Source organism: Salmo salar, chromosome ssa13, assembly GCF_905237065.1.
Source record: "Salmo salar chromosome ssa13, Ssal_v3.1, whole genome shotgun sequence".
Lineage (NCBI taxonomy): Eukaryota > Metazoa > Chordata > Actinopteri > Salmoniformes > Salmonidae > Salmo > Salmo salar.
This window is the reverse complement of record NC_059454.1, coordinates 22,888,338-22,915,740: the sequence shown is the minus strand read 5'-3', so window position 1 is coordinate 22,915,740 and position 27,403 is coordinate 22,888,338. Positions and strand designations below refer to the sequence as shown.

General features: G+C 42.2%; 2 protein-coding genes and 1 long non-coding RNA gene across 3 annotated transcripts in view; 1 reads left to right on the top strand and 2 right to left on the bottom strand.

The window, feature by feature from the left end:
- On the bottom strand, window positions 1-6,232 carry cf105 (CF105 protein). The gene is given in 6 exon segments (NM_001141548.1): window positions 1-725; window positions 937-1,109; window positions 1,257-1,372; window positions 5,424-5,525; window positions 5,679-5,828; window positions 6,045-6,232. Coding segments are annotated over 6 exon segments (732 nt in total). The 5' UTR covers window positions 6,210-6,232; the 3' UTR covers window positions 1-699.
- Window positions 6,233-12,819: 6,587 nt separating this feature from the next.
- On the bottom strand, window positions 12,820-21,167 carry LOC106566608 (uncharacterized). Its single transcript, XR_001319907.2, has 3 exons — window positions 20,902-21,167; window positions 17,728-17,844; window positions 12,820-14,252 (listed from the first exon to the last, which is right to left on the bottom strand). It is a non-coding gene; the product is annotated as an uncharacterized lncRNA (long non-coding RNA).
- A 2,564-nt stretch (window positions 21,168-23,731) lies between these two features.
- LOC106566609 (protein bicaudal D homolog 2) overlaps window positions 23,732-27,403 on the top strand; it is an 84,346-nt gene continuing 80,674 nt past the window's right edge. Inside the window, exon 1 of the mRNA XM_014134787.2 lies at window positions 23,732-24,276. Within this exon, the coding sequence (XP_013990262.1) occupies window positions 24,037-24,276 (240 nt within the window). The 5' untranslated portion in view covers window positions 23,732-24,036. The remainder of the gene's footprint in view (window positions 24,277-27,403) is intronic.

Here is a 27,403-nt window from a genome sequence, read left to right as displayed (position 1 = left end):
ATATTATTCAAATCTTTTAATTTCATTTTATCTTGTTCTTACTTCCCTCCAAGTTACATAAGGAACCATAGTGTTCTAAAAGTCAACATACAGTATAAACATGAATTCAAAAGGTAAAATAAAATGCACATAAGGAGCTGTGCCTTTCACAACCAACAGTACCGTATCAAATGAAACAGCAACATGACAAAGGTAATAGAATCACAAAATGTATTCATACTGTAATATTATTACTCCACGAAGGGTGAGAGAACAATATGGGTTAACTAAACCAATAAAGGATCAACTTAATATAAAATATTATATTGAGCTGTTACCTCAATGTGACACAGCACAATATCCTGTGGTGGAGTAAATGAAGTATAATTATTGAATTGAATTTTAAAATTATTTGGCATCTGACCATAGAAGCACATAATGCCCACTGCCTGAGAGCTGCCTGAGAGATAATGAGCAGGTACAAGTTGACTCTAACTATTGATACAGGATAAGATATAGTTGTTTAATCCTAAAGGTTCTAAATAGGACTGGGGGTAAGGTAATCTGATTCTAGATCTGTGATTAGGGGCAACTTCTACCTTCACCAAGAGATCCACCAATCTCTTTTTGGATGAGGTGATCAGTGCTGGGTGTACTGGTCCTGTCTGTCTTTCCTCTCTGATCCACTCTGTGGCTCTCAGCTTACATGCCAGCACACACTTATTTCTTCTTCTTTCTCTGAGGCCCTTTCAGAGAGAGAGAGAACGAGAGTAGAGAGTAGTTAATGAACAACACACTGACACACCAAAGGTAACCTCCTCTTCTGACAACCTGACAAATCAAATTCAGAGGCCTCGTGGTACTCTAGAGAGAAACCCTGCTACATTGAGATGGTTGGGGCATCTAAATAGTGTGGTTATTTTCCTTTCCTGTCATACAGTCAGAGAGCTGTCCCACCTGCGGATACTGCAGTGCTCTTCCAGATCTTGTGGTTGAGTTTCTCCCCCAGCAGGTAGAGGGGGGCCATGGTGATGGACGACACCCCTAGGAATATCACCAGGCCCATAGGACTCAGGCGCTCCATGATGGGGTACACCCAGATACCAGCCACATGGTGCACCCACAGAACCCTGAGGGGGGGTATAGGAAGATGTCCAAATGTTGTTAAAGTATCATAACATTCAGTCAAGGAGGAGTAAGAGGCGGCCTCGAAGAAACAGAGCATTTTTCCTCAAACCACAACAACTTAACAATGTGATTGATAGAACCTTACTTACCATCCCAGATAAAGAACAGCTAAGACGGACAGACCTAGAAGGCCTCTCATCTTGCTGCCATATCTATGAGGCTGAATATACATCTGCAACAGCGCCAATGGCAGGGTGACAGTATGCTGTAAGCAGAGGGAAAAGACACGAGTGAAATAAAGAATGACAGAAACCAACCCTATCATCATAGCCCCACGTGTAACAAATGTGTAATAGTCCATTGCATGTGTTGATGCACTGTGGCCACATAAACAAGGGTATGTTATGTTAGTGTTAGGCAAGAACTAAAAACATGCACCACCTAGAATAGATTGAGAAACAATGGGATGGACTGGAGGAATAGAGGAAGAGACCCAGCGCTGTCTGCTTGTGAAACATCTACAGCAAGTGTCTGTTAGACTTTTGTAAATCAAATCAAATTGTATTGGTCACATACACATGGTTAGCAGATGTTAATGCGAGTGTTAGCGAAATGCTTATGCTTCTAGTTCCGACCGTGCAGTAATATCTAACAAGTAATCTAACAATTTCACAACAACTACCTTATACACACACACACAAGTGTAAAGGAACGAATAAGAAAATGTACATATAAATATATAGATGAGCGATGGCCGTGTGGCATAGGCAAACTGCAGTAGATGGTATAGAATTCAGTATACACATATGAGGCATATACTGTGTAGTAGGGTATGTAAACATTATAGAAAGTGGCATTATTTAAAGTGACTAGTGATACATTTATTACATCCAATTCTTAATTACTAAAGTGGCTAGAGATTTGAGTCAGTATGTTGGCAGCAGCTACTCAATGTTAGTGATGGCTGTTTAACAGTCTGATGGCCTTGAGATTGAAAAATAGCTTCTGTCTCTTGGTCCCCACTTTGATGCACCTGTACTGACCTCGCCTTCCGGATGATAGCGGGATGAACAGGCAGTGGCTCGGGTGGTTGTTGTCCTTGATGATCTTTTTGGCCTTCTCATGGCATCGGGTGCTGTAGGTGTCCTGGAGGGCAGGTAGTTTGCCCCCGGTGATGCGTTGTGCAGACCTCACTACCCTTTGGAGAGCCTTACGGTTGTGGGCGGAGCAGTTTCCATACCAGGCGGTGATACAGCCCGGCAGGATGCTCTCGATTGTGCATCTGTAAATGTTTGTGAATGTTTTTGGTGACAAGACAAATTTCTTCAGCCTCCTGAGATTTGAAGAGGCGCTGTTGCGCCTTCTTCACCACGCTGTCTGTGTGGGTGGACCATTTCAGTTTGTCCGTGATGTGTACGCCGAGGAACTTGAAACTTTCCACCCTCTCCACTACTGTCCCGGCAATGTAGATAGGGGGGTGCTCCCTCTGCTGTTTCCTGAAGTCCACGATCATCTCCTTTGTTTTGTTGACATTGAGTGTGAGGTTATTTTCCTGACACCACACTCCGAGGGCCCTCACCTCCTCCCTGTATGCCGTCTCGTCATTGTTGGTAATCAAGCCTACCACTGTAGTGTCATCTGCAAACTTGATTGAGTTGGAGGCGTGCATGGCCACGCAGTCATGGGTGAACAGGGAGTACAGGTGAGGGCTCAGAATGCACCCTTGTGGGGCCCCAGTGTTGAGGATCAGCGGGGTGGCGATGTTGTTTCCCACCCTCACCACCTGGGGGTGGCCCGTCAGAAAGTCCAGGACCCAGTTGCACAGGGCGGGGTCGAGACCCAGGGTCAGAGGGTATTATGGTGTTAAATGCTGAGCTGTAATCGATGAACAGCATTCTTACATAGGTTAGGGCAGTGTGATTGCGTCGTCTGTGGACCTATTGGGGCGGTAAGCAAATTGGAGTGGGTTTAGGGTGTCAGGTCGGGTCGGGTGGAGGTGATATGATCCTTGACTAGTCTCTCAAAGCACTTCATGATGACGGAAGTGAGTGCTACGGGGCGATAGTCGTTTAGCTCAGTTACCTTAGCTCTCTTGGGAACAGGAACAATGGTGGCACTCTTGAAGCATGTGGGAATAGCAGATAGGGATTGATTGAATACGTCTGTAAACACACTAGCCAGCTGGTCTGCGCATGCTCTGAGGACGTGTCTAAGGATGCTGTCTGGGCCAGGCAGCCCTGCGAGGGTTAACACGCTTACATGTTTTACTCACGTTGGCTGTGGTGAAAGAGAGCCCACAGGTTTTGGTAGCGGGCCGTGTCAGTGGCACTGTATTGTCCTCAAAGCGAGCAAAGAAGTTGTTTAGTTTGTCTGGGAGCAAGACGTCAGTGTCCGCAACGGGGCTGGTTTCCTTTTTGTAATCCGTGATTGACTGTAGACCCTGCCACAAACGTCTCGTGTCTGAGCCGTTGAATTGCGACTCTTCTTTGTCTCTATACTGACGCTTAGCTTGTCTGATTGCCTTGCAGAAGGAATAGCTACACTGTTTGTATTCGGTCATGTTTCCGGTCGCCTTGCCATGATTAAAAGCAATGGTTCGCGCTTCCAGTTTTGCGCGAATGATGCCATCAATCCACGGTTTCTGGTTGGGGAAGGTTTTAATAGTCGTGGTGGGTACAACATCACTGATGCACTTGCTAATAAACTCGCTCACCAAATCAGCGTATACATCAATGTTGTTTGTCTGAGGCTATCCGGAACATATCCCAATCCACGTGATCGAAGCAATCTTGAAGCGTGGAATCAGATTGGACGGACCAGCGTTGAACAGACCTGAGCATAGGCGTTTCCCGTTTTAGTTTCTGTCTATATGCTGGGAGCAACAAAATGGAGTCGTGATCAGATTTGCCGAAAGGAGGGCGAGGGAGGTCTTTGTTTGCGTTGCGGAAGTTAGAGTAGCAATGTTCCAGAATGCTGCCAGCCCGGGTCACGCGTTCGATATGCTGATAAAATTTAGGGAGCCTTGTTTTCAGATTAGCTTTGTTAAAATCCCCAGCTACAATAAATGCAGCTTCAGGATATGTGGTTTCCAGTTTACATAGAGTGCAATGAAGTGCTTTCAGGGTCGTCAAGGTGTCTGCTTGGAGGGGATATACACGGCTGTGATTATAATCGAAGAGAATTCTCGAGGTAGATAATGCGGTCGGCATTTGATTGTAAGGAATTCTAGGTCAGGTTAACAAAAGGACTCGAGTTCCTGTATGTTGTTATGATCACACCACGACTCGTTAATCATAAGGCATACAACTCCGCCCTTCTTTTTACCAAAGAGATGTTTGTTTACGTCGGAGCGACGCGTGAAGAAACCAGGTGGCTGTACCGACTCTGATAACGTATCTCCAGTGAGCCATGTTTCCGTGAAACAGAGAATGTTACAATCTCTGATGTCTCTCTGGAAGGCAACCCTTGTTCGAATTTCGTCGACCTTGTTTTCAAGAGACTGGACATTGGTGAGTAGTATACTCGGGAGCGGTGAGCCCGTCTACAGAGCCTGACCAGAAGACCGCTCCGTCTGCGGCTCCGTTGTTTTGGGTCGCCTACTGGGATTTGATCCATTGTCCTGGGTGGTGGTCCAAACAGAGGATCCGCTTTGGGAAAGTCGTATTCCTGGTCGTAATGTTGGTAAGTTGACGTTGCTCTTATATCCAGTAGTTCTTCCCGGCTGTATGTAATAAGACTTAAGATTTCCTGGGGTAACAGTGTAAGAAATAATACATAAAAAAACAAAATACTGCATAGTTTCCTAAGAATGCGAAGCGAGGTGACCATCTCTGTCAGCGCCATCCTGTACAGCTCGCAACGTGTTAAAACCAGTTCTGACAAGGTATTCTACTGTTAAAATTGTAAAACTGACAAGGTGTGTACAGTACAGGTGTAGTGGAGACAGAGGCCACAGAGTGAGAGGTGTGTCCATTGTGCTGACAGATTACTAATGTAGTCTTGATGGCTCAGTTGGTTGGAAAACACTGGCAACACCACATTGTTGTGTGACTGGCTACATTAATTAATGTGAAATGCAACCATAATTGAAAGATCAGAGACACTGTTCAAAGCTATGTGAATCTGACCATAACCCTATTCAGAAACCTCTACCCTTGAATTACTAGGACATGACATAAAAGAGCCATGTGATACAAAGTCACACTGACCTGCACAGCCAATTGGATACAGCCCCATTTTTAATAGAATACATTGGGATCACACAGTCAGTACAAAGTCCACCATGTGCAGTACGTGCACATGATTGTGACACTTACCATAGCATGGTTCAACCAGATAGGAATAATGTCATCTAGAAACTTTGGAAACACCAGCTCTCTGTTGTAGTGATATATCGACCAGAAGGACAAGAACACAAACTGGGGATTAGAGATTAAGAGAAAATGGGTTATTATGTCCAAATACATGTTATCGGTAATACCGGTTTAGATGTACCATAGATTATACAAGTCATAAATGTAGTCAAATGTGCACACACACAAAATATAAATATAGACATTAAAGGCACTTACTGTCCCAATAGGAAAAGCCCAAATAGTGAAAATGGTGTCTCTTAATTTCACTAGGAGGAGAGGTACACCACACCTCAAATTTTTGGATGGCAATATCAGGTGGATAATGTCAATCAAAACAACGAGTCCGAAGAACACTGTCTGCAAAACCTTCGGAAAAATTATGCAGAAATGATTAGACTACCATTATTTAGGACACCGCCTCTAGCAATATCGCTATATAAACACAGCAATGCAATTATATAATTGTCTCACTTGGCTCGAAGCCACAGGAAGGTAAAACATGAAGTAGGGTAATACAATAACGCGGATGTGTAAACTATTTCTAACATTTTCTAACATAACATAGCCACCAACCACACTCACCAGATTGAGGAAAGTCAGATATTTCCAGCGGCCTCCATATGTTTTAGCTCCTGGGTGGCCCTGTGTGATTTTCAATGAGCAATTCGCCGATAAGGTAAAGACATACCATGAAAATATTACTACATGAATGAGGAGATATGATCCCCACGACATGGTCGTAGCCATTTTGACAGCTTTTGAGCTTCCGCACAGATAGAACAATGAGCCAGATATTTCACCGGATGTATAAATGTGAAGCATCCGGTGGCCGTTTCCACTCTCTACCATATGATGACGAGAGGAAGCCCAGTGGCCGGCAGTGGGAGAAGATGGATTATGGCTGACATTCTGCTAATTTTCTAATCGAGGAAACATTTGATTTCAATATAGTTTTCTGTTTCCTAAACTAGAATATGTTACAAACAGTGTGGACTATGTTTTGTAGAGTTTACACTTTGCCAAAGTTTAAAAAAATTGCTAGGGCAAATTGAGTTATTGCACACGTGCACTTCACATAATCGCCGTTCCCTAACGGAAATATGCAAATACATGCTAGAACGCACCAATATAGGATATTGCTAGCTCGTGCTTGGCTGTACCCACCTCCTTGATTATTTTTAGTTTTTTGGGGTGGGGGGGGTAGATCAGCTTTAACATTGCAGATAGATTGTAGCTTCCATCAATGTAATTGTCTGCATCAAGTCCAATCCCCCATATATGTACATACATACACATATTTACATACACATCTAAATGCATACATACATATAAATACATATACATAGGTATATATACATATCTTTAAATATCTTCTATTTCCTTTATTACCCTCCAACCCCACCACCCCTCCCACAATTGGAGCAAACTAGTGAACAACAACGCTTAGGCCTGTATTTCCAGTTTATACATACTATATACATTTTATAGACACAGTCTATTTTACAATAGTTTTATTTGTTTTTAACTCTTGTCCTTCCTCTACCCCCAACATCTCCCATACATTTATGATGTCCATCCAGTTTAATTTATATTTGCCATATCTTTCAAACTGTGCTCTTTCAAATAAGTTCTTAACCTATATACGTTTTATGGGCACAGAATGTTTTAAATGATTTATCTTGCTGTTATTAGTTGCTATTAGTCCCAACCTTCAGCTCCATTCAAGCCCTCCCATCTATCTCTTAACACCATCCATATTGGATTTCTAGTTGCCATATATTTTACATCTGTGCTGTGACGTTTCTCAAAAGTTATGAGCCTTTCCATTGAAAATAAACATTTTTGCTAAAAGTATTATTATATTGTTGATTGATTGACTTTTCAGATCGCCCAGTAGTGCTGTCTGCAGGGTTAGCTCCAGGTAAATATTGCAATTCTTCAGTCATTCCTGGACCTGTGACCAAAAACAAGCTACATATGGACAGTACCAAAACTAATGATCTAATGATTCTGCCTCTTCGCAGCAAAATCTGCTGAGCTGGGAAGGTTGTATCCCCCATATAAATAAAATGTTGTTGGATGCAAGAATTCTGTATAATAGTTTAAATTGAAAAAAATGCTACGTTTTGAATCTGGTGTCGTTTTGCGTCTCAGTTCATAAACCATGTGCCATGGAATCGGTACGTCAAAAATCTCTTCCCAACTATTTTGCAATCTATATGGCACGGCTGTCAATTTTTTTGGTACTTAAATGAAACTGGTGTACTTTTTTTTATCACAATTTTCTTTAACCAATTATGGTCTTTAATGCACGGCCGACAGACAAGTTCCTTACTTTTTCCCGCTTCCACTTTCCTCTTCCATTTTTGCGGTAATGCTGCAATTAGTTGGTTGTAATTTTGTGTAGAGCAGACATTTCCATGACACCAGTTGTATTTATATAATTTACGAAGATTATACTTTTTTTAAATAAAAAAAGGTTTTATCAGTTAGTATATTTGAGTTTAACCACACTATTTGTTGTATTATTTGTTCTGTATTTTCTGGTGGATTAAATTGAAATTACAACCAACTTTCTATGGCTTTGTTTTAAAAAAATAGTTATATTTGGGAGATTATTTACTTTTCAAATAACTTAAAGTGAGAGGTTGTAATCTGAATAATGAGGAAAAGGCCTTTCTTGAACATAGGGTGAGACATTCTTACTAATTTGCTAGAGAACCAGTTTGGATTTAAGTATAACTTTTGTATGACTGAAGCCTTTAGTGAGAGGTCGAATTCAATCCATTATATAAATAGGCCCGTTTCATTTTGTCTGGCTTGCCTTTCCAAATAAAATTGAATCTTTTTTTCTCATAAAATGTTTAAAACGGTTCGCTAGGTGTAGGCAAGACGATGAACAAATAGGTAAACTGGGATATGACTAAATAGTTAATCAGGGTGATTTTTCCACAAATAGAAAGGTATTTACCTTTCCATGGTAGCAAGATCTTATCTATTTTTGCAAACTTTCTATAAAAATGTATTGGAGTGAAATCATGTATTTCTTTCGGGATATGTATACCGAGTATATCCACATCACCATCAGACCATTTTATTGGTAAACTACATGGAAAGTTAAAGTAGTATTTATTTGTGATCCAATACATAACATAGTACAGTTATCATAATTTGGTTGTAATCCAGAGAGGTTTTAAAAATTATCTAGATCCTGTGGAGGGATCCAAGTTGTGGATTTAAAAGAAAACAATCAGTGTACAATGACACTTTGGTTTTTAAGTGCTGTATTGTTGGATCTGAAATGAATATCTAACATTTTGATGGCCATAATAAATAGATATGCCAATAGTGGGCAACTGTCACGTTCGTCATATGAAGGAGACCAAGGCGCAGCATGGGTATCGTTCCACATTTTTATTTATATGTGAAACTATGCAAGACATACAATAAACTTTAAACAAAACAAACCGTGACGAAGAGGTGCAACATGCACTAACTCAAAATAATCTCCCACAAACACAAGTGGGAAAAACAACTACTTAAATATGATCCATAATTAGAGACAACGATGACCAGCTGCCTCTAATTGGGAATCATACGAAAACCAACATAGAAAAAAGAAACTAGAACACAACATAGAAAATTTAAACTAGACAAAAAACCCCAGTCACGCCCCACGACCATAGAAAAATACGAGCCCCCCCCCCCCAAAGGTGCAGACTCCGGCCGCAAAACCTGAAACCAAAAGAGAGGGTTGGGGGGGTGTCTAGTGTTGGTAGCGGCTCAGGTGCAGGACGAAGAACCCTCTCATCCCGCGGATCCTCCCACATCGGAGGCGGTTCTGGTGCGGGACGAAGAACCCTCTCATCCTGCGAACCCGCCAGCGTCGCTGGAGGCTCCGGACCGGGGAAACGTCTCAGGAGGCTCCGGACCGGGGAAACGTCTCAGGAGGCTCCGGACCGGGGAAACGTCTCAGGAGGCTCCGGACCGGGGAAACGTCTCAGGAGGCTCCAGACCGGGGAAACGTCTCAGGAGGTTCCGGACCGGGGAAACGTCTCAGGAGGCTCCGGACCGGGGAAACGTCTCAGGAGGTTCCAGACCGGGAACAGTCGCCGGAAGCTCCGGACCGGGGAAACGTCTCAGGAGGCTCCGGACCGGGGAAACGTCTCAGGAGGCTCCGGACCGGGGAAACGTCTCAGGAGGCTCCGGACCGGGGAAACGTCTCAGGAGGTTCCGGACCGGGGAAACGTCTCAGGAGGCTCCGGACCGGGGAAACGTCTCAGGAGGTTCCGGACCGGGGAAACGTCTCAGGAGGTTCCGGACCGGGAACAGTCGCCGGAAGCTCCGGACCGGGAAGGCACACTGGAGGCCTGATGCGTGTCCCATACAATAAGCGGATTTGCTGTACATATGTTATGTGGGAAAAAATCTGTTATAAATTGCTCTGTCCAAGTTAAAAACAAGTTACCATCCAATAGACTTTGATTACATTTCCAATATCCTCGCCCACATGGAAATTCAGCAAGAGTAATGTATATGCCAATTATCTGATGGTCCGACCGCATTCTATCCCCTACCAACACTTTTTTCACTTTTGGTGCCAACAAGAATGATATAAGAAAGAAGTCAAGACAACTAGGTTGATTGATCGTCCTCTATGTATATCTCAGTAGGTCAGGTTATTTAAGCTTCCATATATCCACTAGTTCCAATATATCTATAATATTCATGATTTCCTAAAGAGCATGAGGGTGATAGTTTGTAGTGTGATTTCCTTAAGAGCATGAGGGTGATAGTTTGTAGTGTGATTTCCTTAAGAGCATGAGGGTGATAGTTTGTAGTGTGATTTCCTTAAGAGCATGAGGGTGATAGTTTGTAGTGTGATTTCCTTTACAGTCCATTAAGGTATTTTAAACAGTATTATAATCTCCCACCATAATAATAGAGTCTTGTATTGCTTGCAGGGTTGATAATGTATTATATATATTTTCAAATAAGCGATGATCATCATTATTTGGTCCGTAAAGGTTAATGAGCCATATCTGTTTATGGTCCAATAACATATTTAAAATCATCTACCTTGCGGATCTGTTCGGAGATTTTGCACATTCAGATCAAAATGACTGTTAATTAATATCATCACCCCTTTTGAGTTTCTTTGCCCATGGGAGAAGTACATTTCACTCCCCCCAGTCCATTTTCCACTCACCCTCATCTAAAATTGTAGAATGAGTTTCCTGTAAACAATATATATTATATTTCTTCTCTTTGAGCCAGGTAAATATTGTTCTTATTTTCTTATCTGCTAAGTCATTATAATTATAACTAGCTTTTTTTTTTACCCACTATGATTAATATGTTCTCATTGGAAACGTCAGGCTGTGGTCTATCTTGGGTTAGTTATACAGATCTTTGAAATCCGTGTAGCAGTGTGCACCAAAGAACCTAAACGTACATCAATAACACAACCTAGAGGCCGGGTGCAGTACTCCTCAACGGTCAGAAAGATCCAATGTAACGATTTTAACCGCCAGAACATCATTGCCACCGCTCAAAAATATACATTTCTTAAACAGTACATATAGAACTGTAAGCAAAGAAACGTGATTCAAACGTCTAAAATTTTATATGAACGCATGAAATTGTCCACCAGCAATAGTCACTTATCATTGTAAAGTTTTCTCTCTCAATTTCTCAAATTGTTCTCCCTCAAGTCTTGGCAGTTTTGGGCTTCGGCCTCGGCTGATGGGAGGCGGGCTTAGAGGCGGGTGCGTGTCTAGAAATCTTAGATTGGTCACTTTCACTGGAGTGTAGGACAAACTAACAAATTCCTGTCATTGGCCAGTCCTGGTGATGTGATTGGCTATTATGAGCCTTCTGTTTGCGATGCACTGCAGAGCGATTTGATTGGTGCGTTGCAAAAAGCAGGCAGAAGACAAGAGTGAGAGAGAGAAAAAAAAGAATACAGTAGAGGTCCGGGGTGCAGGTCTTGTGTGTAATGAAGCTTCAGACAGACAGGTGTGGGGAAGTGGATGCTGAGTTTGAATCAAGCAGTGTGTCGAGCAGTTGGTGAAAATGGATGTCCTGAATGAACAACAGTAGTGTCGAAAACTGTAACAAAAAGGAAATTGTCTAAAATTGGAGTGGAGGATATGAATGATAATGATTCGCTTCTTGTTGGGATGCGTTTGTTGAGTAAGGATGCATGTGGGAAACCTGTTTGAGGTGTCAAATGGTGAAGTATGCACTGGGAAAAGTCTGTCAATGTGACCAGGAGTGGTCTTATTTTCAATTCATTGTATTTCTGAAGAACAGATTGCAGTGGACTTCAAAATAATCCAGACAACAGAAGTTTCATCCTTTGAACTTCTGAGTGGAGCACCTGTCAAAGGAGTCATCTCAGGGGTTCAGGTTGAATACCTGAAGGGAATTCCTGGTGTGGTTGCTGCCCGGCCTCTGACCCGCTGGGTGAATGGAGAAAAAGAAGAAAGTCTGTCCGTCTACCTACGCATGAGAAGCGTAGTTGTCAGATGGTGGTGGGGATCATGATTCTGAGTTCCTGGAGTGCCCTGGAAGGGCGAAGGAGATTGGGGTGGCAAATTTTAGTGCAACCATTCGAATCTCCTATGCGACGGCGATTAAAATAATTGAGAAAACAAGTGACGCCAGTGACAATATGGTAGTGGATGCACCACAGCCTTTAGTAAATGCCAGTCAAAAGACACCCTGTGTATTAAAAAGGTGGATTTTTTTGCCACAATTATAAACTACAAGTCTAAAATAAGTCTAAGAAACTGGACATTATAGTGGCTGCGGCAGAAAAGTTTTTGGGACTTAAGGATTTTACATCTGAAGACTTGCTGGCGCCGCCCTCCCAGGCTCCCCTTGAGCCTGTGTAGGGATCAGATATGGTCGTTTTTTTCCCGGGTTTTTTGAGGGGGGGGGAATCCTGTTTCCGTCCCACAGTAGGTGGCGGGATGCACATTCAATTGTGCAATCGCCAATATACCAAAGAGCTGTCTTTTTAGCTAGCTAGCAGGTTTGAGCAGTAAGCGCTTGATAACCAAATAAATTGGGAAATAAATTCTAATAGGTATTCTATACCTTGAGTTGAGTGGAATCTACTTGCTAGTCAGAAATGTGTCTGTAAAAGCAGACAGTCATCTCTAGCAAACACCATAAAACGAGTCCACTAATTACAGGCAGGAGCCAATGCTTAGGTTAAGCCCAAGGACACACACAGCACATGGGGAATTTTGAATTATATGAAGACAAAGAGAAGAATCTGTTACAGTTCATCTAGTACATAACCAGTCTCAAATAGAATATAAACTGACCTATGATAAACCAGTTCAGCTCAGGTTAACATATCAGCTTTATTCACCAAATACATTTGCATGTACAGGAATGACTGAAATGTTGCTGCCACAATAAACAATATACAGACGATAAACAAAATTTACAGAGCAAAAAAATATAGATGCAGAATCTCCACAGATTCACATACAGTATGTACACTGTGAGCACTATAAGCTACATTATAAATGATGCATGTAAGAGATGTGCAGAGAGTGCAAAGAGCAATGTGCAGTTCTGGGATGATAGTGCAGTGAATAGTATGTGGATGAATAGCGCAGAGTACAAAGTCCATGGATGACAGGATCCTCGTAGACCAGGTTGCCGGTTGGATGAGGGCCATGGCACAAGGGGAAGAAACTGTTCAGGTGGCGTGAGGTTTTGGTCGTGATTGACCTGAACCGTTTGCCAGAGGGGACGGAAGGGGTTGGCAATGATCTTTCCTGCACTCTTCCTTGCCCTGGAGTCGTGCAGGACCTCGAAGGAGGGCAGGTGGCAGCCAATGACCCTATCAGCAGACCGGACAATCCGTTGCAGTGATGGAGGAGCTGAGGATGGACTCGATGATGGTTGTTTACAACTGCACTGAGGATTTGTTTTATATTAATTGTCTGATTGGGAACTACAATTGTCTTTCAATTACAGAATCTCAAATTATTTCAATTTGCCACTGGAAGTTTTATTGAAAACTGTCAGTAATACAGGAGTCAAATTGCAGGGAGTCTCATCAGATCAGATGATATCAGCAAGCCAGCCACTACAGACACCCTGGTTCGAATCCAAGCTGTATCACAACCGGCCGTGATTGGGAGTCCCATAGGGCGGCGCACAATTGGCCCAGCGTCGTCCGGGTTTGGCCGTCATTGTAAATAAGAATTTGTTCTTAACTGACTTGCCTAGTTAAATAAAGGTTAAAATAAATAATCTGTGGAAAGAGCACAAGTAGAACAAAAGATGTAAGTGTGACCACAGAAGGCTGCGGAGTGGAGAACAGCTCATAAGAATGGCTGGAACGGAGCAAATGGAATGACGTCAAACACCTGGAAACCATGTGTTTGATGTATTTGATACTATTCCACTCATTCCGCTCGTCATTACCAGCCCGTTCTCCTCAATTAAGGTACAGCACCACCAACCTCCTGTGGTGCAAACAGAATACATTTCCACCTAAAACAATGACATGAGCTCTGTCCCAATTAATCTCTGCTCAACTCCTCACTACTCGCATCCTTCTCAAAACCCATTGGAGGAAGTCTGAGGCGAGGAACCTTGGGTCGTCTCCTCCAATTGGGTTGAAGATGTCTTGATCACCCTCTGGCTGTTGTCCAGACAGAAGTAGCGTTGGAAGGTGTCCCACGCATTGTTTGTGGCCACGTCACCTTCCCCAGAAACAGTGAAGATCTTCAGGTTCTTACAGTGGGGCATCAGCATAATCTATAGAGAGTGCAGAACAATACAGGATATGGAATTAGATTTAGTATGGAGTCGAAGTCCCAACTTAAAATCCTTGTACAAGGATAGACATAGGTAAAAATGTAAACAAAAGTAGGGCACAGGAGTTTGAGGAAGGTGGAGCGATACATACACTACATGACCAAAAAGGTGTGGACACCTGCTCTTCTAACATCTCATTCCAAACTCATGGGCATTAATATGGAGTTGGACCCCCCCTTTGCTGCTATAACAGCCTCCACTCTTCTGGGAAGGCTTTCCACTAACATTGCTGTGGGGACTTGCTTCCATTCAGCCACAAGAGCATTAGTGAGGTCGGGCACTAATCTTGGGCGATTAGGTCTGGCTCGCAGTCATCGTTCCAATTCATCCCCAAAGGTATTCAATGGAGTTGAGGTCAGGACTCTGTGTCAAGTCAAGTTCTTCCACACTAATGTCAAACCATTAATGTATGGACCTCTTTGTGCACGGGGGTATTGTCATGCTGAAACAGTAAAGGGCCTTCCCCAAACTGTTGCCACAAAGTTGGAAGCACAGAATGTCATTGTATGCTATAGCTTTAAGATTTCCCTTCAAATCAAATAAAAATTGTATTTCTCACATGCACCAAATACAACAGGTGTAGACCTTACCGTGAAATGCTTACTTACAAGCCCTTAACCAACGACGCAGTTTAAGAAAAAAAGGAGTTAAGAAAATATTTACAAAATAAACAAAAGTAAAACACATATTTTCTTAAATATGAAAGAAAAGTAACAATATAATAACGAGGCTATATACAGGGGGTACTGGTACAGAGTCAATGTGCGGGGTACAGGTTAGTCGAGGTAATTGCAAATAGTCCGGGTAGCAATTTGATGAACTGTTCAGCAGTAGAAGCTGTTAAGAAACCTTTTGGACCTAGACTTGGCGCTCCGGTACCACACTGGAACTAAGGGGCCTAGCACGAACCATGAAAACAGCCCCTGACCATTATTCCTCCTCCACCAAACCTTACAGTTTGCACTATGCATTGGGGCAGGTAGCATTCTCCTGGTATCCGCCAAACCCAGATTTGTCTGTTGGACTGCCAGATGGTGTAGTGTGATTCATCACTCCAGAGAACGTGTTTCTATTGCTCCAGAGTCCAATGACGGCGTGCTTTACACCACTCCAGCCGATGGTTGGCATTGTGATCTTAGGCTTGTGTGCGGCTGCTTGGCCATGAAAACACGTTTCACGAAGCTCCCGACGAACAGTTCTTGTGCTGACGTTGCTTCCAGAGGCAGTCTGGAACTCAGTAGTGAGTGTTGCAACCGAGGACAATTTTTATGCGCTTCAGCTCTCGGTGGTCCCATTCTATAAGCTTGTGTGGCCTACCAACTCGCAGCTGAGCCATTGTTTTTTGGGGGGCAGGGGTATATCAGCTTTAATATTGCGGATGTGTTGTGGCTTCCATCAATGTAATTATCTGCATTATTTCCAATACCACAAATTTTATTTCATAAATGTATATACAGTACCTTTGTTGTTTCTCATCAATCTACACACAATACCCCATAATGACAAAGCAAAAACAGGTTTTTAGACATGTTTGCAAATGTATTCAAAATAAAAACAAAAAAAATAATTTAAATAAGTATTCAGACCCTTTACTCAGTACTTTGTTGAAGCAACTTTGGCAGTGAATACAGCCTCGTGTCTTCTTGGGTATGACGCTAAAAGCTTGCTACACCTGTATTTGGGGATTTTCTTCCATTATTCTCTGCAGATACTCAAGCTCTGTCAGGTTGGATGGGCAGCTATTTTCAGGTCTCTCCAGAGATGTTCAATCAGGTTCAAGTCCGGGCTCTGGCTGGGCCACTCAAGAACATTCAGAGACTTGTCCAGAAGCCACTCATACGTTGTCTTGGCTGTGTGCTTAGGGTCGTTGTCCTGTTGGAAGGTGAACCTTCACCCCAGTCTGAGGTCCTGAGTGCTCTGGAGCAGGTTTTCATTAAGGATCTTTGTACTTTGCTCCGTTCATCCTTCTCTCGATCCTGTCTAGTCTCCCAGTCCCTGCTGGTAAAAAACATCCCCACAGCATGATAATGCCACCACCATGCTTCACCGTAGGGATGTTGGCAGGTTTCCTCCAGACATGATGCTTGGCATCCTGTCTCTGAGCTCTACAGACAATTCCGTCGACCTCATGGCTTGGTTTTAGCTCTGACATACACTGTCAACTGTGGGACCTTATATAGACAGATGTGTGTGCCTCTCCAAATCATGTCCAATCAATTGAATTTACCACAGGTGGATTCCAATCAAGTTGTAGAAACATCTCAAGGATGATCAATGGAAACATGCACCTGAGCTCAATTTCGAGTCTCATACTGTTGCAAAGGGTCTGAATACTTATGTAAATAAGGTATTTTTATTTGTTATTTTTAATACATTTGCAAAAATGTCTAAAAATCTGTTTTTGCCTTGTCATTATGGGGAATTGTGTGTAGACTGCCGAGGAAATAGTTTTATGTAATCCATTTTAGAATAAGGCTGTAACGTAACAAAATCTGGAAAAAGTCAAAGGGTCTAAATACTTTCCGAAGGCACTATATCATTTACATTTACGTCATTTAGCAGACGCTCTTATCCAGAGCAACTTACAAATATATATATTTTCCTTTATTATTTTCCCGTAACTCTACCACCCCTCCCTTAATTGCACAAAACTAAATGGACAACACTTCGCCTACTACTACTACTACTACTACTACATGCTATATACATTTTACGGACACAGTATATTTGAAAATAGTTATCTTATGTTTGTTTTTAGTGCCATCCTTCAGCTACCATCAACTCCTCCCATCTATCTCGGAACACCATCCAGTTTTGATTTCTATTTGCCATATATTTTTTTTAACTGTGCTGTTTCATAAAAGTTCTGAACACACATATATATTTAACTGACACAGTATATTTTACATTAGTTCTTGTTATTTTTAGTCCCACCCTTCAGCTCCATTCAACCCCTCCCATTTTAATTGTGCTGTGATGTTTAACAAAAGTTCTGAACCTTTCTCATAGTTTCTACAGATTGTAAATTAAAGATAACACATTTTGCTAAGAGTACTCAGTGCTTGTGTGTCCTACCACTTCGCTGCTGAGCCGTTGTCGCTACAAGACGTTTGCACTTCACAATAACAACACTTACATTTGACCGGAGCAGCTCTAGCAGGGATGAAATTTGACCAACTGACTTGGAAAGGTGGCATCCTATGACGGTGCCATGTTGAAAGTCACTGAGCTCTTCAGTAAGGCCATTCTCTTGTCTATGGCGATTTCATGGCTGTGTGCTCAATTTTATTCACCTGTCAGCATGGTCTGTGGCTGAAACAGCCAAAGCCACACATTTTAAGGGGTGTCCACATACGTTTCTATATATAGTGTATGTGCGGAGTTGTGTAAGGCATAAGATCAGTTGGTGACTCACTGATCCAAACTTGGCATCTTCTGCCGTGTTGGTGTAGTGGTCCAAGACAAAGAAAAAGCCTGACTCCACCTGGTCAAATATTTTCTCTACACACGCTGATCTGTCTCCCGAGAACAACTGGAACGAGAGAAAGGGAAATAAGATATTAGAAAACTTCACAGACAGAGTTCAATTGGAGTGCAAATGTTTTTACATCTTAGTGTTGCATTCAAGGTAACAGTACATTTACATACTGCTGTAGCTGTATCAAAAGAGGCAACTATGGATAATCATTTAGTTAAATAAAATGTGATACAAAAGTATTGGACAGTGACAATTTGTTTGTTTTGGCTCTGCACTTTGGACTTGAAATGATTATGAGGTTCAAGTGCAGATTGTCAGCTTTAATCTGAGGGTATTTTCCTCCATATCAGCACTTTTTGTACTACTATGATTAAGATATTTGTGCGTCTAACTTTCTCACTCATTATTCACAATTCATTCAGGACTATCCGTAATCATGGTAGCAACCACATTAATGGTACAATGCTCTTAGTTAAACCAGGAACGGTATAGAAAACCAAACCACCTTGGCTTTGGTTAAACCACATGGTTAACATTAGTTAGTTAGCTTCCTAGCTAGCTGACATTAAAGGAAACTTCCACCCAAAAACAATATTTTGGTATTTGTTTCATTAGTCCATTGTTGACATAGTCCCAAAATGTTTTGCTTGTCAGCAATCACGTTTTCAAGATATGCAAATTTCAAAATACAGAAATCATCCCTGTACAATGCATTTTACGTCACATGATGCAAATAGCAGCATCAAATGATGCAAAATGCATCATTTTCATTTATGTAACCTTTATTTAACTAGGCAAGTCAGTTAAGAACAAATTCTTATTTACAATAACGGCCTACCCCGCCCAAACCCTCCCCTAACCCGGACAACGCTGGGCCAAATCAAATCAAATCTGTCACAAGTGCCGAATACAACAGGTGTAGACATTACAGTGAAATGCTTACTTACAAGCCCTTAACACTTATTTTTTCTTAACTGCATTGTTGGTTAAGTAAAAAAAATACATATGTATTTAAAAAAATTATTATAGAGCAGCAGTAAACAGTAGCAGTAACAGTAGCAAGGCTATATACAGAGGGTACCAGTTCAGAGTCAATGTGCGGGGGCACAGGTTAGTCGAGGTAATATGTACATGTAGGTAGAGTTAAAGTGACTATGCATAGATAATTAGCAGAGCTGTTCAGGAGTCTTATGGCTTGGGAGTAGAAGCTGTTAAGAAGCCTTTTGGACCTGGACTTGGTGCTCAGGTACCGCTTGCCGTGCGGTAGCAAAGACAACAGTCTATGACTAGGGTGGCTGGAGTCTTTGGCAATTTTTAAGGCCTTCCTCTGACACCGCCTGGTATAGAGGACCTGGATGGCAGGAAGCTTGGCCCCATTGATGTACTGGGCCGTACGCGCGATCATCTGTAGTGCCTTGCGGTCAGAAGCCAAGCAGTTGCCATAACAGGCAGTGATGCAACCAGTCAGGATGCTCTCGATGGTGCAGCTGTATAAAATTTTGAGGATCTGAGGACCCATGCCAAATCTTTTCAGTCTCATGAGGGGGAATAGGCATTGTCGTGCCCTCTTCACGACTGTCTTGGTGTGTTTGGAACATGATAGTTTGTTGGTGAAGTGGACACCAAGGAACTTGAAGCGCTCAACCTGCTCCACTACAGCCCCTTCGATGAGAATGGGGGCATGCTCAGTCTTCCTTTTCCTGTAGTCCACAATCATCTCCTTTGTCTTGATCACATTGAGGGAGAGGTTGTTATCCTGGCACCACACTGCCAGGTCTCTGACCTCCTCCCTATAGGCCGTCTCATCGTTGTCGGTGATCAGGACAACCACTGTTGTATCGTCGGCAGACTTTATGATGGTGTTGGAGTCGTGCTTGGCCATGCAGTCATGAGTGAACCGGTACTGAGCACTCACCCCTGAGGGGCCCCTGTGTTGAAGATCATTGTGGCAGAGGCCAACACTGAAAAAAGGACAGATGTCAGGCTGGTGTCTCACCTCAGACTTGTTTGTCATGAGAGTTCCTGCCATTAGTCATAGGCTACAGATAATATAGAAGCAACATTAGCAAATACTCAATTAACATTTCTAAGCTTCTCATTTATTATTTAAAAAACTCAACACGAAGACCAGTAGAATAGGTGATGTCCTTCCTGCCTGACATCACCTATTCTACTGGTCTTCACCCCACCGGAAGGACAGAAGCCTGGGATGGATACAAGGGGGCCTTGGGTAGATTACCAGGGGCAGGGGCCAAACGTGAGACAGGAGGGAGCGCTGGAGGTACATAAGTGACAGCTACAGTACTAAGCATTCTCAGCACCATGAGAACAAATCTACAGCCAAGCCGCAGCATGAATGGTAAGTGACAGCTACTAGATTTAGTTATGTAGCTATAGGACAAAGAATGCATAGGCCTATATGACAGATACAGGAAGGGAATGTCATCATGGAAGGTTTTTCATCTTTGCAAAGTACACACTGCATTTATGGAAAGCATGCATATAAAGTTGTGTAGCATTCAATGCATGTCAGATCTACATGGGCAAATAGTAAGATTAACACAATGCATATCTTCCATTATTGTAAAGTACTCATGCATGCAGAACGTCAAGGGAATTGAATAGCCTACCTAACATTTCAACAACACGTTGCAGAATCATGCATGTCTAGATTGAAATGCAAGGCAAATATCACGGTTTTCACACCGTTAAACTAGCTAACATAATACATGTATTAGATAATACTAGATTGGTACAATACATACTGGAACCGAAAATAAACTACTGTACGCTAACGTTACTGTACTTTTGCCTGCATCGCGTGCACATGCTTTCACAACGTTATCACAACTGCCCAAACGTTTTATACCATACAACAAAGCACGGATTTAAGCGACAGTATGCATTAAAATAGTTACGATTGTAAAAATATTATAAACAAATGCAGCCAAGTTGTGGCTGATTCTACCAATGCTACGTGCATCATAGGTAGACGACACAAGAGATCGCACTGTATAATAATGTTCACAATTTAATTTTTCATTCTTACAACTTCACAGATGTCGCAATAACATTACAATGGATTTCATGCAGCTTATAAAATATACTTACGCTGTAACTCTCTTCGTGTGACGTAAACAACAATGATCCGATGCGGGGAAAGTGTCATGGCCGCCTATAGTTTTTGAAAATTGTGGGCCCGGGTCTAAAGTCAAAGGGCAAATATGACTGGACCACATGTCAAACAGGAGATGGTGGTTGGATATAATTATTTGCGACCGTCTCGTATTCCCATTGGTGACTTTTCGCTAGTTGAGACAACCTTAACATACGTTTCCCATGCCAAGAAGGCCCCTTGAATTGACTGCCTAGACATCGGATTGGCTGACAGTGTTGTCATTATGTTTGGAGGAAAAAGGGGGAGGCTTGCAAGCCGAAGAACACCATCCCAACCATGAAGCACAGGGGTGGCAGCATCATGTTGTGGGGGTACTTTGCTGCAGGAGGGACTGGTGCACTTCACAAAAGATGCCATCATGAGGTAGGAAAATTCTGTGGATATATTGAAGCAACATCAAGACATCAGTCAGGAAGTTAAAGCTTGGTCGCAAATTGGTCTTCCAAGTGGACAATGACCCCAAGTATACTTCCAAAGTTGTGGCAAAATGGCTTAAGGATAACAAAGTCAAGGTATTGGAGTGGCCATCACAAAGCCATGACCTCAATCCCATAGAAAATTTGTGGGAAGAACTGAAAAAGCGTGTGCGAGAAAGGAGGCCTACAAACTTAACTCAGTTACACCAGCTCTTGTCAGGAGGAATGGGCCAAAATTCACCCAACTTATTGTGGGAAGCTTGTGGAAGGCCACCCAAAACATTTGAAGTTAAACAATTGAAAGGTAATGCTACCAAATACTAATTGAGTGTATGCAAACTTCTGACCCACTGGGAATGTGATGAAAGAAATAAAATATGAAATTAATCATTCCCTCTACTATTATTCTGACATTTCACATTTTTAAAATAAAGTGGTGATCCTAACTGACCTAAGACAGGGAATTTTCACTCGCATTAAAATGTCAGAAATTGTGAAACTGAGTTAATGTATTTGGCTGAGGTATGTAAACTTCAACTGTACGTTTCCTTCCGCCATTATTTTTTATTCAACAGTAAAATGCAAAAAACAGAATAGCCAGAGGGATTACAAAGAAATAAGAAAAAAACGAATACATCAATATCAAATACAGATATGTAATGGGTACATTTTAAACTTTTGTTGCATACGTTTTAATGATTCTAAATAGTTTTCCAAATCAGATTTTTTTTTAATAAGCGGCTTTTTCTTCATAAATTGTTATGTGTGAAACGTTTTTCTAATAAGAGATTTGACATAATGACGTTTAATTGTGTTATCGGTGTAGTCCAATAATGTCAAACTTAAATATTTATATGGTTGTATGCATTTTGTTGCCAATATAGTTTCACATCAGTCCAGAACACCTCACTATTTAAACAATTACAAGTGTTCAATAGATTCGGTTTCTAGTTCACAAAAACTACATTCACTGGTAACATCAGGTATATATTTAGAAATCAAGCTATAACACGGAACACAAATCGGCTGCGACATCGTGCAGACATTTATTTTGTTCCTCTACACCAAACGCGATCACAACACGCAGGTTAAAATATTAAACAAACTCTGAACCAATGACATTAATTTGGGCACAGGTCGAAAAGCATTAAACATTTATGGCAATTTAGCTAGTTAGCTTGCACTTGCTAGCTAATTTGTCCTATTTAACTAGCTTGCTGTTGCTAGCTAATGTGTCAAGGGATATAAACAGTAGGTTGTTATTTTATCTGAAATACACAAGGTCCTCTACTCCGACAATAAATCCACAAATAAAACGATCACCCGAATCATTTCTAGTCATCTCTCCTCCTTCCAGGCTTTTTCATCTTTGAATTTATATGGTGATTGGCATCTAAACTTTCAAAGTATTAAGACAACCGGCAACACAATTCGTCTTTCAATCACCCGTGTGGGTATAACCAATGAGGAGATGGCACGTGGGTACCTGCTTCTATAAACCAATGAGGAGATGGGAGAGGCAGGACTTGCATCGTGATCTGCGTCAGAAATAGGAATGACTTCTATTTTAGCCCTTGGCAACGCAGACGCTCGTTGACACATGCGAGAAGTGTGTCTCAATAATTGAATAACATAGATTCCTACATTTATTTTGCAACGTTTGCGCACACGATGCGAGCGGTGTGGTCAGCCTATATTACAGGGTAGAATCTATTGATAATCTTAAAGGAGATCTCCTTTACTTTATTGGTCACCATAAATTTGTGTGGAGTGAGCCAAGCACGGTGCCAGTTTAAATCAAACGATTGAAATCCCCCCCAAAAATATCATTTATTAAACTATTGTTGAATTTCCTATGTAGTAAACCTATGCCATTCACCTGGATATTGCTTACATTAGATGTTCCAAAATATGCATTATTCTGAAGTAAGATTTTATCCCACTAGGTATAGCTTTTATAACAGTGTCATATTCCTTGCTTGAAACCTCAAAGTTGTATCTTTCCATAAATTCTCCCTGCTTAAATAGATTCGAATACTAACTAATTGGCTGACAAGGACAATGTTTTTCGAGAACCAATTACGGTAAAATAACATCTTGTTTCTATGTAATATCGACCCATTATTCCATATAAAACATTTGAGGTGAAAAGTTATGTTATACAGCAAAGGCCAGCACATTAAAGCCTGTTTGTGAAAAGCCACCAATTTCACAGCAGGAAGTTTACCCATGTGAGTGATTTGTCTGTGGTACTACATTTCCCATCAAACACCATTCTTATCTTGTACTCTCAGCTGAGTGATCTGACAGCCACCGACCGCTTCTTCCCCAATCGCTCAGCAGCCGGGGAGAGGCAAAGGGCGAAGGAACAGCAATCATGGAGCAGTTGTAGGGGATAATGGACAAGCCTCTCCTTCCGGAAGAAAGCAAAGAAACCAAAGCTACATGACCGAAAACATTATTCCCAAAGCAGCTACGAGAAACACAAGAGTATCAATCATGCAGTTCAAATACAGAAGAATCGAATAATCTATTCCAACGAAAGGGTTCTCCGTGATCCTTCAAGGTTGGAACCGCTTCAAGTCGTCCCGTCCCCACATTGTACGTCGCTGGCGCATCGGACGCGGTTGATCGATCACCATCGTCTATAGTATGTCCGTGGAGGACCAGCGCTATTCCGACGCAATGCGGGTGTTAGAGGCCGGACCGGAGTGGCTACGAGCCGAGATCGAGCGCCTTTCCCGGGAGCTGAGTGAGACTACCCATGAGAAGATCCAGGCGGCGGAGTACGGGCTGGTGGTGCTGGAGGAGAAGCAGCAGCTGAAACAGCAGTATGACGACCTGGAGATCGAATACGAGACCGTGCGCCAGGAACTGGACATGCTCAAAGAGGTAGGCATATACCTAGTAGTCTTTTACTGGTGTCTATTTACTGCATTAAATGTGCAGTGCTATAAAATACCATCGATTTTATGTTTGCATGAATGAATGAATGTTTGCATGTGCTTATTTATTATTGGCAGCTGTAGGCCTAGCCTATGATATGTCCTGAAATGCCGTTATTTTTTTAACATTCTATTCTGACAAGTGCTCCCCACCCCACAAGGTCAACTGTAACGGGGTGAGAAGATTATGTATTTGTAACCTTGCCTCATGCTCTATCAGTGATTCCCCTGCCCTCTGTGGGTACATTGATATTCTTGCCATACTGCCTCGTCTCTCTAGCTCCATGCTTAGTAATATTTGCATGCCCATACAGTGTTTGCCTGTGTATAGTCATTTTCTGTGGGATTTGAAATGTGAACTCTAATACATTGTACCGTTGAAATAATACTCCAATGAAGATGAGTTATCTGACCAATGCTGAAAGTTCTATCATCACAAATGTATTTGAGTAGTGGTTATCCACTGACACCCTGCTTATTAAGCATTTTGATAGTCTATGAAAAGTGCTGTAGAATTGTAATTTATTATTATTAATGTGTAACTAATTACAAAGTGGACATTAACTCCATTGCTTTTGGTTGATATGGTTTCATTTCTAATTTACACACACATGAAAGCTTTCAAATGCTCATTAAGACAGTACTCTTACTAAAGCAGTCTCCCAAACCAGAGGACCTGAATGATCTGGTATTTCCAGTACGGTTTGAAAGAGGCGGGCATGTGGTTTTTGAATTTTGAAAGTTCCCGCCTGAAAAAGAGGAAGGATGAGTAACTTATTAATGGAGAAAACAACTAAAGGAGTTCTGACCATTCAGGAATGGGAGGAATGCTGACTGTTAGTCAGGGCAGGGAGACAGGATAAAGGACTGTCCTGTGTTTCCAAACTGTGAAAACCCCTTTCCCACTTAAATTTCCCATGCCAGTCCTAGATCTCTCTTCCCTTTCCTGGCAGAGGTTTCAGCAGCCTTGTGATTTTGATTAGGAGAGAGAGAGCAGGGTAAGAAGTGGGTTAGGGAGTAAGAGAGTCAGAGTGAACCGCTGCAGCAGCTGAACAGCTCACGTGTCCCAGGGCAGTTTGGTAGAAAAAGGGGATGCCCTTTTTAGCACTGAGGAGATTTCTGCCCAGAGCGTCACTTCATAGCCTGGATGAGTTGCTTCCTGCTATGTGGAACCCATTTCTGAGGGTTTCCACTAGTTAGCACAGCCACAAAGTCAGACTCCACAGTCACAAAGTCCAAATTGGCTACAAACATGAGCTTTTGGTTTAAGGTTAGGGTTACATTTACATTTTAGTCATTTATCACGACTTACAGTAGTGATTACATACATTTTGATACTTATTTTAAGGTTTAGAAATACAGTTGTAAGAAGATAAATTCTGGAAATGGGTGGGGTTTATGACTTTGGGGGTATAGAAGCTAGTGACGACTCTGAGATCTTACATCCCTCTTTCGTCCCACATGACTAGAATAGACCAATCATTTGTGCTCAGTGGGCCAGATACCCCATGATGCTGCACTCCTCCTTGCCTTGCTTTACATGTGCACAGCTCCCTTGGGTGTGTGAATATGTGAGTGGGATGAGGAATGAGACGGAAAGAGGGAGGGAGGCAGAGAAAGAGAGAGAGTTACCCTTGGCTGAACAGATATGACGCAGTAAAATCTGAAGGAAATTAGCTCATTGTTTCTCTCTATCCCCCCTTTCCTCAGTCTTCTCCCTTTTTCTTCCCTTCCCTATTGCATGTCTCTCTTTCTCTCCCCCTCTCTCTCCCCTTCTTCCTCTGTGCATAGTGGCTGGGTTTTAAAGAGGTTTTCTTGGGGCTGTCTCAGCAGCCTCTCTTCTGTGTTCCCATGCATTCCCCTGGCCAGAATCTCAGAGTAACAACATGAAACCTCTGAATAGAGGAAACAGACTGGAAACAAGCAAGAATGGTAACCATGGCAGTAAAAGAGAGAGAATAGGATAAACTGGTTGCTCCTCGATACAGATGGAGTGCTTTTGTTTTTCTTCTGCTTTTTGGATTATTTTCCAAGCCAACAATTGTTTCAAAAAGCAGTTTGAATCATTGCATTTTTGTCTGACTTATGAAGTTAGTGACCCGTTGACTTTGTCAGTGACAATGGCGTAATGAACAAATGTCCAATATCCACTGTTTGTTTGAGTGATTCTGGTTTGATGATCAGTCAAACTTTGTCCATTTGGAAATCAGTTCATTGTTTGTCTGGCTTCCATTTGTGGGCCTATTGTAGATATTGATGTATTTTTTAACCTTTTATTTAAGTAGGCAAGTCCGTTAAGAACAAATTCTTATTACAATGATGGCCTAGGAAAAGTGGGTTAACTGCCTTTTTCAGAGGCAGAACAACAGATTTTTACCTTGTCACCTCGGGGATTTGATCTAGCAACCTTTCGGTCACTGGCCCAACACTCTAACCACTTGGCTACCTGCTGCCCTATTTGCATTGAGTCATGCCTGGACCCGAATGGTGTGTCGAAATTGAATTGATATTTTGCCATTTTAGTGACTATCCTCGATGTAGCCTAGCTGAGGAGATGACATCATTGCCATGATAAATGTGTTTCTTCCTCTCCGCTTAGTAGATGAAACAATGTTTTTATTACTGCCAGTGTTAGATGTGTGGTCAAGTCCTGGCTGATACTAGCCTTCTGTCCAACACTACTTTTTTAGTATTAGAAATCCCAGAGTGCAAAGAACCTTGGTATGACCTTGGACAACACCCTGTCATTCTCTGCGAACATCAAAGCAGTAACTCGCTCCTGCAGTTTCATGCTCTACAACGTCTGGAGAGTACGACATTTCCTCACACAGGAAGCAGCGCAGATCCTGATCCAGGCACTTGTCATCTCCCGTCTAGACTACCGCAACTCTCTGTTGGCTGGGCTCCTCGCTTGTGCCATCAAACCCCTGCACCTTATCCAGAATGCCGCAGCCCACCGGATGTTCAACCTTCCTAAATACTCCCATGTCACCCTGCTCCTCCGCACTCTCCACTGTCTTCCAGTCGAAGCTCGCATCATCTTCCAGACCATGGTGCTTACCTACGGAGCAGCA